Source organism: Calypte anna, chromosome 11 (genome assembly GCF_003957555.1).
Source record: "Calypte anna isolate BGI_N300 chromosome 11, bCalAnn1_v1.p, whole genome shotgun sequence".
Lineage (NCBI taxonomy): Eukaryota > Metazoa > Chordata > Aves > Apodiformes > Trochilidae > Calypte > Calypte anna.
The window spans coordinates 5038903-5051589 of record NC_044257.1 but is presented as its reverse complement, the minus strand read 5'-3'; the positions used below and the strand labels follow the sequence as shown (position 1 = coordinate 5051589).

General features: G+C 33.2%; 1 protein-coding gene across 1 annotated transcript in view; it reads right to left on the bottom strand.

Moving 5' to 3' along the window:
* Positions 1-12687, bottom strand: part of RPGRIP1L (RPGRIP1 like) — a 56314-nt gene that overhangs the window by 18666 nt on the left and 24961 nt on the right. The window contains exons 15-23 of the mRNA XM_030457686.1: positions 12471-12588; positions 10937-11389; positions 9509-9660; positions 6823-7189; positions 6359-6573; positions 5498-5581; positions 4605-4676; positions 3081-3252; positions 1867-1964 (exon numbers count right to left, since the gene is read on the bottom strand). Coding sequence (XP_030313546.1) covers positions 1867-1964; positions 3081-3252; positions 4605-4676; positions 5498-5581; positions 6359-6573; positions 6823-7189; positions 9509-9660; positions 10937-11389; positions 12471-12588 — 1731 coding nt within the window. The remainder of the gene's footprint in view (positions 1-1866; positions 1965-3080; positions 3253-4604; positions 4677-5497; positions 5582-6358; positions 6574-6822; positions 7190-9508; positions 9661-10936; positions 11390-12470; positions 12589-12687) is intronic.

Here is a 12687-nt window from a genome sequence, read left to right as displayed (position 1 = left end):
GGCACAGCTAAGTACTGGAAAATCTGTTAGATACCCTTTATGATCAACATATCTAAGAAATAACCATGAACTGTCTAATTTGCAACGTGCAAAAAAGAAACAGTATAATCTTAAATGACTTAAACAGTTTGGCACACAACTCAGATTTATAGGATAATTACCATAACAATCTCTCAAAATCATAACTCTTATTTACAGTGTTTGATTAACAGCAGAATATTGTTCTCAAAAGATAAAAGGCAGTGATTTTTAATCTTAAAAAGAAATACTAGTTCAATCACAATTTTCACCCAAGATTTCAAATCTACCAATGACTTTTTTAAAATTCTAATTTGTACCAAGTATCTTGCTTTAAGAATTTGTAGCTTCTATTCTCTTATCTACTCCTCTTAAACAGAACATGCACTTTTTACCAGAAGAACAGATCAATGGAGAGAGGTGGAAATTAATGAACCTGAAACAAATTTCCATTCAAAATCCTCTCAGAAGTGTTCATTAAAAATGTTGCTAAAATAAAATACAGGTTAACTAGAAATGTATAGATGACCATGTTGTAGTCTGACTTAAAGGTGATGAGTAGCAGTCATTTTATTTCTCAAAATTACAGATGAAGCCTTTAACATTTTACATATAAACAACTCAATTCTGCCTTCAAAAGTATCTTCTGTACTTTTCTGCAGCACACAAAACTGACAGCATTTCTAAGTCCCTTCTACAACTTGAAAAAAGGAGCAATATTTCTCATAAGAAAGAGCTATCTTGCTCTTGTTGCTATTTACTCTGTAAGATGCCACACAGCCTTAAAAAATGATTAAAAAAAAATAAATCATGAAACTACCTCTAGGTTATCACATCACAGGACATAAAAAAAATTGATTGATAGGATATAACAGTACATCCCTGATCCTTTAAAAGAAGGCTAAGAAAGACCAGAGAAGTATTAACTGTTATTATAAATTTTAAGTACTACTTTCCTATTTAAAATACTGTTCAATGCTAAATCTAAAATAATGAAATACTCTTAACTTTTTATAAAATTATATTATTTAACTACAATTCAAGTTAAATTTCCCAAATTTGTAGGATGCATTATTTTAAGTTATGTATTATCTGTATTAAAAACAAATCACCAAATATTATTACTGTAGATACCCACAAATAACAGAAAAAGAAGCCTACTGAGGTGTTTGGATACTGCACATGTAAAAACTTCATTGAAAATTGATGTTTGGTTCTAAAACTGCTGGGAAGTCATGAAGAAAAAGAAACACGTAGAAAATATGTGCAAGGTTTGCATGTTATTAACAACCTCAAGCTTATGCAACTGGAATTTCAACAACATTCAAACAAGTCAACAAATTGGGATGAAACAGCAGGTAGCCAAGTATTGTAGAGCTATTACAGGCCTTGACAAATTAAACTAGTCTCTATTTATTCAGAAAGCACTGGAAAAGCAGAAAAGCATGTTTTTCTGCATAAAGGCAACAGGTAGGACTGAACAAGACTAAATTCTTTAGATATTCATATTACAAGTTACCTTTCATGAGAAAGATTATCTGCAGGATTTAAATTTGAACTCACATTTCAACTAATTAGAAATGTCCACTTCTAAGCGTTTTAAAACAATACTGCAAAAGATGATGACAAATTCCCCCCATTAAAAAACCACCTAAAAATCATGGGCATAATTTGACCAGGTCAACATTTTCATTTTCTGTGAAAGGTGGCTAATTTGAACTAGAAATAGGACAACACATCAAATGCCTCAGAATTGGACCTTATGTATAGCAGAGCTACTCTTAGGGGACATTAGGCTTAAATATTTTTCTTAGACTTACCAAATAATTGCCATAAATACAGACTCACCTGTTTAATAGTCTTGGATATTGGACTTGAAACAATACAGTCGTCACTGTCAGTTATTATTGATTCTATGGCATCGTTTTCTTGTCTGTCATCTTGATCTGCAAAAATAAAACGATCAATGGAGTTAAAAGCCCCTGTATTTGTAGTCTGGCAGAGACTTGCTGTGAAACCCTACAGCAATATATTTTCTTCTTTAATAAGTAAAGTGTAAGTGCCAGGTAAATCTTTTCTTCCTTGCAGAAGATTAACACTGGCAAATCAATGATCTTTCAAGTTGTCTAAACTGTATTTTTTCAGATCTGCTAAAAACCCAGTAATGTTCTCAGATGAAAGTTGACGAGTAAAATGATGTAAGTTGTGTGATGAACTGATGTGTGAACAGCAGTTAGCTGTACATAAGAATATGGCCTGAATTTGTGGATTTCCTCTGATTAGATTTAACATCACAAACATGTAAACAGGGATGTACATGTTTATAGAAAGAAAAAAACCCAAAGTAGTTCTAAATTCTGTATGCAGGCACATTGCTTTCTAAAGCATTCAGATCTTTTCTTCTCTGAAGAAAATTACTTCTAAACACTACAGGCGTTTAACATGCTGGTTTTACAATCTTTCTAATGAGTTGTTATGCAGAAGATACAAAAAACCAAACAAAATTTTAAAACTTGTGTGTGCTTCAACCTTAAACTTAGTATCATGGACTCACTTTATCTCAATAATAAAGAGTTTAAACTTGGAGTTGGATGACCCGGCTTTTATAATCTTTAAATAAATCTGGCTCTAAGAGCTTTATGTCACAGATGTGAGAAGACACACTACCCCTTCTCACTGAAAAGATTTCTGATAAGAGCATTGGCTGTTCCGTGCAGACAAAAGGAGTATATTCATTAGAATAGTCTTCAGAACAGCATAGTTCTGACAGAGAATATAAAGGCATTTAAAATAGAAGCCAGGTTTCCTTTAATATTTTATGAATCTAGGTCAGATACCAGAATTTTGCATTCAATTACAATACAGTTTCCATTTGGGAAGAAAATAACACCACCATATCCACCATCCAGATTCAGCTATAAAGTGCACCAGAATATCATTTCTGTCATGATGCTTGTCATAATGAGGCAGCTCCCACTGCTAGTAAGAAATGCTTAAGAAAATGGAAGATACATGGCTTTATTGAGAAAATCCAGTTACTTATTCATAACAACGAATTCTACCTTCTGGTTCCAATTCTTCAGCTATTTCTGTCACATCTCCAGAGGTAACCGAGCTTTGGTCAGCCAATTGCCCTTCTGACAGATGTGAGAGGTCTTCTTTTTCCTGTTGAATTTCTTCAGCCATCTCCTTATCATCTGCTTGCCTTTCTTCTTTAGCCTCAGGTACCACAGACTATATAAAAACAGATAAGCTTATAGTCTTTATAGCACTCCTTGAACAGTAAAAGTTACTTAAGTTCAAAACTTGAAGAGTTATGCCTCACATTCATTATACATAGACTTTAAACAATTATATTTCTTATGCAGTGCAGGCAACAACTGCAGTAACAAATAATTGATAAAGAAGAAAGACAATTCTCCAGTGGTGAATATTTGTGGAAACACAACTGTTATTATCATTTGCTACATGTCAACATACAAGCAGCCTGTTAGATTTCCAGATTCATTTATATTTCAGCTCTTTCAGTTCCACAGGTTTCAGTTGAAAAAACAAAACAACAAAAAGCCCACAACCCAAATACATTACTCAGCTGGCAATTTTGTAACTTAATATTTTCTTTCAAAAGCAAACCAAAATCATATAAAAAAAGAATTGGCTTAGCAACAAAATGCAAACATGTTACCTGATGTAAATTACCTTTAGTGCACGACTTATTCTGGAGTACTCTTAGTCCCTTCTTTGCATTTGAGTACAATTACAGAGAATAATATCTCATCAATGGATAAAAAAAATTACAGATGTGGCTTCTTCATGGAAGTTTGCTGGACACCTTATTACTCTTATCCAATAATTCTCACCTAGGACTGAATTTTCCAGAGACACTGATGTCTCACCTCCCACTTTCAGAATCCAAGACATCTGAGCTGTCCACAGAACACAGAAATTTTCCAAAGGGGACTGAAAAATTACTTCTATTCTAACACATTGGAGCTAAACAAAGCAAAGCAATGTTAAAAAAAACTTAAGAGCCTTATTCTATAAATAAAGGTGATCCTTGAAGATTCAAGTTGTAGGCAACTGACTTTATGCCTCTCATGCTTTTCCTTGGCATAGATGATGCCTGATAATGACTGCTTTGCCATGGTTGGGCATTTATTTTAATTCCTTCAGTGACATAGTTGCATTTTCTGGACAAAATTCTTAGGGATAGAATACTTTTTGATTATTGTACTTATTCTTCTTCTTACGCCACCTGATATGGTGGGAGATACCTTCTCACTCAATGCCCCAGATGGGCTTTAGAGCAGAAAAATGGAAGGAAGAGGCTAAATACTGTGTTTCACCACTAGAAACAACAGTTTGAGAATATGCCACAACTTTCACTAACAACTGGACCTTTGTAACTACAATATTTAACCATTTCCTTCTCCTTGGAATGCTACATATTCAGCAATATTCCTAAATTAATCCATTTGTATTAACTCCTCCCCACAATACCATTTTGGATGCAGGACTGAAGATATACAAATGGAATTCAAATATAATATATTCTGTAAAACTGCAAAACCTGAATAATCTCATACCTCTGAAACACTCAGAACTCCTGATGTCTCCATCTTCTGTGCAAGTTCCATATCATTGTCAACAGTAGAGGCCTAAGTTAGGGGTAAAATAAGGGGGAGACTTTAAGATAGAGTAGAAAATTAACATAGAGAAAAGTATTAATTTATTGATGGAGAAGCATTTGGATAGGAAATTATGTCCTTCTTTGGTTCTCTGTATTAGCATTACTGATTGTCTCCTCTGCTACAGCTTCTAGCTACAATGCTGGATAATTGTTAGAAATGGTATTGGATAACCAAACAACTCATCCCACTTTTTGAGTGAGTTTCCTTTTCCCAAAACAACTTTTTACTTTAGCATTGATATCCAAGCACTGGAGTCTCTAAGGTCCCTTCCAACCTCAAGCATTCTATGATTCTATAATTCTATAAACACCCTGAGTTCAGCAGTTTTCACAGAGTGTGTAATGTCATCTAACAAACCTTTTTTAAGAGGTGACTGAACTGTGTATCTCATTAGCACAACACCCACTACCTCTAGGTGGATCAAGATGATTTCTGTAGAGCCATATATGTCTGTGCAACTGGTACATTGTAAAAAGACACTTTAATTCATAACAGAGCTGAGAAACTCAGTGCAGACAGTGGATTGGTCCTGTTAGAATCTCCCTTAAGTTTGTGAAAGTTGAAGTTCATAAACTGTGAAGGATAGCAAACAATTCTGAGAGTCTCACAAATATCCACATGTTATATGTATTCCCAGCCTAGATGCAGTACTATGCCATCATTCATCCCAGTCTTGTGCTGCCAAAATAATTTTATGTTCTCAATTAGTATTTCTACACACTGTCCAAAGTGAGACATAAGTAGCCTTTCTTACTTCAGTATGTACAAGCAAAATACTTTTAACTTACTGCCATCTGTACTGTCCTAAGATCCTGAAAAGACACTTTCTTGTCTGCTAGAGCTGCACGCTGCCTTGGTTTGGGTGTTGGTTTCTGTAATAAAAAGAAACATATTTGAAGACCATTTATTGCCCTATTCTAACCATCTTGTTTTACAGTAAATCTTGAGTATTCCTGATTTTTCTCAAAGCCAAACCTAAGTGTGGTAAATTCAGTTCTAAACAGGGAAGATGACATAGATGGTTGAATACACAATGCCCCTCCCCAAAAGAGACATCTTTTAGCATTCAGCCACAAATAGATATAAAATTGTACAGAACATCCATGGAATGCAATGTGAGTTCCAGGTGAGAAGCAGCTGTAGGATTTAAGTCAGTGGTATCTCATATGTGGCAGAATGATTTCCCATTATCATTTATAGAGTGCTTGATTCTTTTCTTGTTCTGTAAGCTTAACACATCTTTGACACCTCTCCTTATGCCACTCCCTTGGAAGAATTTTAACACAGAAAAGAGATTAATAGTTGCAACATTAACAAAATCACCCAGAAATATTTCTGTCATCATGTTATAATTAAAAAAAAAATCAGATGCAATAAATTTATAGGAAAGACATTTAATGCTTGATAGTTCTCTCTTCTACCATTATAAAATTACTCTTATCTACTTTTATAAAAAACTTTAAAAAGTTTTGGGTGCAACAATGATTTCACTTCTCAAAGGAAGTCCAAGGTGGTGGTATATGTTGGTATATGTACTATGCATTATTTAACAGCAGGGACAAATCCTGGTTGTAAGGGAAGGACTAAATGACCTGCTGTAATAGGTCTTTTGTATCTTTTAACTTCTGTGAGTTTGTTAAATTACTTACTGTCACTGATGAAATGAAAGAAGTAGGCAGGGTTGGAGACTGCTGCTTTTCCTCTGTTAGCAATTTAGTTGCCATTGATTTCTCATTTTTAATGTGATTCACTAAGTCTGAAGCCATTGTTGATCTACTTGGTGGGAGATAGACTAACTCCCATATTAATTCAACAGTGATGGTACCAGCAGCACAGCTTGCAGAATCTGTTAGTTCAAAAGTACCTGAAAACAAAATGGAAATCTTCTCTACATTATCTTAATCTATAAACATACAAGAAAATTCAGTGCAAAAGTGAATGGGATTCAGGAGTTAAGTAGTTTAACAGCCTTCATTTTAGAAGCCAAATTGTGTCAAAATAGTGAGTTTTGTAGATCCAAATCTCTTCAATACAGTTTTTCTCTTACAGAAATGTAAAGAGCTATGAAACAGGAAGTGAAGTTTTGTTAACTTTAAAGAGGTCTGATTCTTACCTGAGACAGAGCTGTCATGTGCTAAAGAAATAAGAGGCACACTGGCTTTCCCTACATAAGCCCCTTCTTCCGTTTCACCATCATCAAACACATAGAAGGTTAATGACTCTGATTTTAAGTATCGGTCTAAATCTGCATTCATTGACACTTGGTAACACATATGGTCATTTATTTGTGGGTTGCTGCTGCTAGGAATGATGGGAGTATCATGGTCTTCAAAATCAAAGAACTTGTAGACAACATAAGGATTTGGCTGAAGATGTTTTTTTCGGGACTGTAGATTGTTACAACATTTTACTGTAATGTGGAGTTCATTTAAATTGCCATCTGTTGAATTGCTGACTTGGGCAGTTCTGAGTATCTGCTGCTTTAAATGAAAAAGAAGTTAAATTAAAAACACTGGAATACTTATGCTGGTGAACTCAAAGTACTATATAATTAGAACAAATAACTGATTATTTCAATAGCATTCCAACTACTATTTAATTTTATATGTCAAAACACTACTTGTCCTATAAATTCAATGACATCTCTCTTGGGTTGCTGGTATAAGGAAATAAAAAGCTCATCCTTTCAGGTCTATGATAGTCTGCTTTATTTTTTTAAAGTTTTATGATCTACTTCTCATTTGATTATCTACAAAGCAGTGAAGATCAGTTGTAAAAGTGATTCATATCTAGTGCCATTTAAAGAATTCTGATCTTGGCAGCCACTCAGTGTCAAGAAAATTTTGTAACTGCAGTCCCTTTTATAGATAACACTTTTCAATAACTAAACCTGCATGGCAGATTCCTCTAATTGAATAATATTAAAAAACCCTCAATTTGATTAGCTTTCACCATGGCTACTACTTACAGTAAAATCCATACTTGGGAAATTGGGAAACTAATTTTAATTAAAATTAAAGAATAAGAAGAAAACATGTAACATGACTATCTTAAATGAGTAATCCCCATCTATTAAAAGCCTCTCCTTTTTTACTATAACATGTGGCAGCTCTTTTTACTAATTATCTTGCTTGTGGAAACCAGAGATATGTCTTCTGACATGGGGAAGCATGTATCCATTTCATTTTGTGTGATAAAATGTTAAATATTTTGATTTAATAATCCACACTGAAATGAGAAAACCAAACAGGGCACTTTGGGTCCTTAATATACAACCTTAAGAATACCACTACTGGCTACAGACAGAACTGTAATTATATTATAATAAATATGCTAATAAATAAATATAAATAAATAAATAAATAAATAAAATATATAATACACATATAAATATATATAAAGTAAATATATATATATTATAATAAATATATGCTATAATAAAATTATAGCAGATAAATATATATAAAGTAAATATATAATAAATATATGCTATAATAAAATTATAGCAGTTTTGTGTAATTCATGTTTTCATGATTTCTGCCATTACACAGGAAAGAAAATTTTACATGTATGTAAACTTCAATTTTGGAATGCACAAGCAAAGTTACTTTTGCAGCTGCAGACTGACAGAAGCCCTAACATAATGCTACCATCTGCTATAACTACATGACAAGTTTCTGCCATGAAACATTTGTGAAAACTGTAGTGTTTGGAACAGCTGTAGAAGTAGTTCCTCATGTCTGTCATTCTTCCTATTGGATTTTCTCCTGTATAATCAGTATATTTCAGTTGCAATGCTTCAATTGCAATTTTACCATAATTATAACAAAACCCTGTTCACAGGACTTGCATCTCAACTGTGTTTGGACTGGTAACATAGATAGAAATAACAATCAAAACCAGAGAGAACTAAACAGATTTAGGACTTTAACAACAGCCACATTTTGTGAATCAATTAAAATTACCTTTGAGTCTTTAAAAAAAACACATTTAAAGCAAATGTTATGATGCTACCAAACAGGAAGTTATTCTGGCAATGCCTCCACTGACCCTTAAGAGAATTCATACACTCAACATATTTCTCAGATTACATCATGGAATCCATTGTGATTCTAATATAACTTAAATTTACATCATGAAATAATATAAAACATAATGATTACTCCCAATTTACAGCAATTTAAACATCTTTAGATTTAAAAAATGCCCTTTAAAAACTCTGAAGTGTTTTAGTTTATACATTTTCACCCAACTGCTTCTATTTCTTATACAAGATGTCTGAAGGTCATTCTTGGCTTTTTGTCTACTATCCTTATTGAAAAAAGGATTATATGGTGAACTATACTATAAGACTTCTCTACATTATCCAGCAAAAGACATTGATAAATAATCTCAACCTTTTAATACCCAAACATGAAGAACTTTGAGACCTTTCTGAACAAGGACTTCACCTGTTACACAAATCTGACACCCAATTGGTTTAACATTCCTGAGTATTGTACTAGAACATAATGTTAAAAAAATCTGGCACTTACAGGTTAAGAAACTTTAATATAATAATTTGAAATATTCCAGTAACAGTTTCAGTAAAAAGAAATTTTAAGACTCAGAATTCAGCTGGCTCTTTATCTCTTGACATGAAAAACATGTAATTCAACTGCAAAAGATATTTCCCATTTCAAGAACTTTAAAATTTGTTAATGTTGGACATACCAAGATTAGAAGTAAGCTATTTGAATTGACAAAATAATTTTGAACTGTTTATATATTGAAACTATGAAGTAAAAACTCAAACATACCTGGGCTGGTTGTTCAGTTTCCCTAAAATTGGATGTTATATAACCAAGAGCCTTTGACCTTTCTTTGTAGAGAGTAATAGCTTGATCCATTGGAATCCTTAACCTGATCCAGTATTCTAAAGTACCATAATTCCGAGGGTTTTCTTTGATTCCTAAGGAATAAATACATAGGGGATTGCATTAATTTTCTTTTCAACATTCAAATACAGAAGTCCAAAGCTAGGAAACAGAATCACAGAATTGTCATGGTTGGAAAAGACCTTGAAGATGACCATGTCCAGCTGTCAGATTAAGAGTCTCATGCTCTGACTGAGCCAGCTGTGCTCTCAAAAACCACAAATTTAAGATTATTTATCTTGTGACCATGCATTATGACAGTGTTTGTGACATGAGATATGCATTTCCTGTTAGAAACAGAAACAACTCCTCTGGCTCTACATGGATGAACAAAACACCACCACTTTTTTCATATTGCTCTGAATTCATATTGTTTCCCATCTCCAATATTTGCTGCCTGAGCTATAGCATCAAGTTAATTAATTTAATCTCTTAAACCGAGCTCTTAAAATCTTTAATCTCTTAAAAGCAAATAAAATTCAGGACAGTTTTTTTATGTCAGCAGTTGGATATGTCCCATAAAGTGGTATGTAATTTAATTTACTGGCAAAAATACCACCTTATAATGGTCTATGGAACCAGAAATTTCACCAAAGCAGGCAGGCCACTAAATATACTGATCTGATAAAATACTTCTAAAAGAACAAGTAAGAAACAATTTTAAGTAAAAGCAATATAGCCTGTCAGGGATATCTTAAAATTTTTTTAAAGCAATGAATTATATTAAAAGGAAAAGAAGGCATTAAACAAGTAAACCACAATTAACAATTTATGAAGTAATAAAGCAAAATAAAAAGAACGAGTCTTATTTTAAAATATCTTCTACAGTATTCACAGAGAAATTCTAACATACAAATAGTACTACAGTGCAGTCAAGCACACTGCTCTACTACTTTTCTCCATGTTGTTCTTGAGTAATTTATTAAGGTTATACTAACTTTTGTTCAAATTCTTTATCTGTGCAGTAGTAACACTTTGCAAGTAAGCTTTACACAAGACAAAGGATCACTTGCTTTTTTCAGGCATGATTCAATAATGCCATTTTCAGCATTTCACATGCTTCTAATGTCATGTACTTCAGGATCACTGTTAACATCCTTTTTTGTCCTTAGCCATTATGGGCAAATAATGCCTCTTAGAGCATTCCCACAACTGCTGGTAGAAACACCAGAAAATTATGCACATCCAAGAGGAAACCTCATGTTGTGTAAAGATTTTTTTTTAATAGTTATAAATGAACTGTTGGCCAAAAGCATTACTTAATTGTCACAATACTGCAACACCCAGTATAATTTTTGATATGTTCATTACCAACTAAATTTGCTGTGCTGTAGATCTTCCCATGTCTTTCCAAGACTTCATGGAACTTCATTTGACATATAGCAACTGTTTTGTAATCTGTGCCATATGCATGATGAACTTCAAGTGTGATAGTGTTTTGCTGTATGTAGTGCAAGAAGCAGTCATCAGCCTGCACAAGATACTGGGAAGTGAAGTCATAGGATGGCACTCGCCCATAAGCTACTGGGGTTGTCTGGAGTTCAAAGTCATAGAATGCATAAGTACAAAATGTAGCAGGTTCCTGGTCACCAAAAGGGTGAACAGCTTCAGAAGACAGGATGACTTTGCTGATGTGAATTTCAAAAAGGTTCTCTCCTCTTTCCAAATGTACAGTTTCATCAAATTCTTCCACTGGATCACCTTGCAATATTTCTGGTCTGAATTTATATGGTTTTGTGCCATAGGCAATATCTCTCAGTTGGGCTGCAAGAAATGAAATAAAATAGATACCCATTATGACTATCTTTGTTAAAAATCAAATCAATGACTGAATAGAGAGGAAAAAAGCATAATTGAATTATATTAACAATTTCTACATTCTTAAAGGTGTTAGCAAAAAATAATTCACACATTTCAAAGTGATACATCTACTGCTCTTTAAGCACAATGACAACACTAAAAATACCTCACACTGGAGCTGCTTCAATATGTATAAAATAGACACAGGACTCTAACAATAACAGATTAGAAATAAGATACCAAGCAAAAATTCAGAAGTCTTATACAATGATCAAAATAATAATCAGTATGCAAATGTAGCAGAGACTTAAGATATATATTCTTGTTCAGTTGAACTGAATTTGTCAGGCAAAGAAAGTATATATCTCATTTTTAACCTCTGCAAAATTTTGTGTGGACAGAACTATCAGAAGAGACCTTTACATGTTGCCCAGCCTCACAGGGGTAATTAGTGAATAAATCAAAATACACACTTAAAGAATTAGGACACAGATCACCTTGCATCCCTTTAACACAGGGGATGCAACCTGCAGAGAACTGTTGTGATTTCTGGGTACGTAAGATATCCTCTATCAGGCTTACTATGCACCATCTACACAATGAAACCATTAAACCAGCATTTTAAATTCATCATACTGAAATATCCCAGTGGTATATTATACCACTGCTTTGGGATTTTTAGCAACACATAAAATCTATGTATTAGTTTTAAATGTAATAATATGTCAGCAAAATAAAAGATTGACTATTGTCAATTTAGTAAAAAAAAAAATAAAATTAAAAATTGTGTAAATTTTTTTTTTTTAAATTAAAATATTTACCTTTGGTAATTTGATTCTTATTCAGCAATGGCTGCAGCATAAATAGCTTTGGTGAATTTTGTTTTATTAATAACTGTCATTTAAATCGCTTAAGGAGCACACAAAGAATTTTCCATGAAGAAGTAACCTTCCAAATAGTTTTAGAAATGAGTATTTCAATTGAAGAACAAGTTTGCATCAAAAGTTTGCAAGAGATAAAATTGAAGAAGATACTTCAAATATACCTTCTAGTTTTGTGATGCGTGCAGCTCTAATATCAAGCAGATGGACGTAACGTTCCAGTTTGAACTCATAGTCTTTCTGAAGACTTTCCATCTTCTGTGTCACTGCTTCCACTTCAGTCTGAAAAAAATTGCATGTAAAGAGGACTTCTGAGGCTTGTCTGCACTGATGCTGCCCATGCTTTTGGCTACAAATTAAAATACACTTAGATTTGAGGAA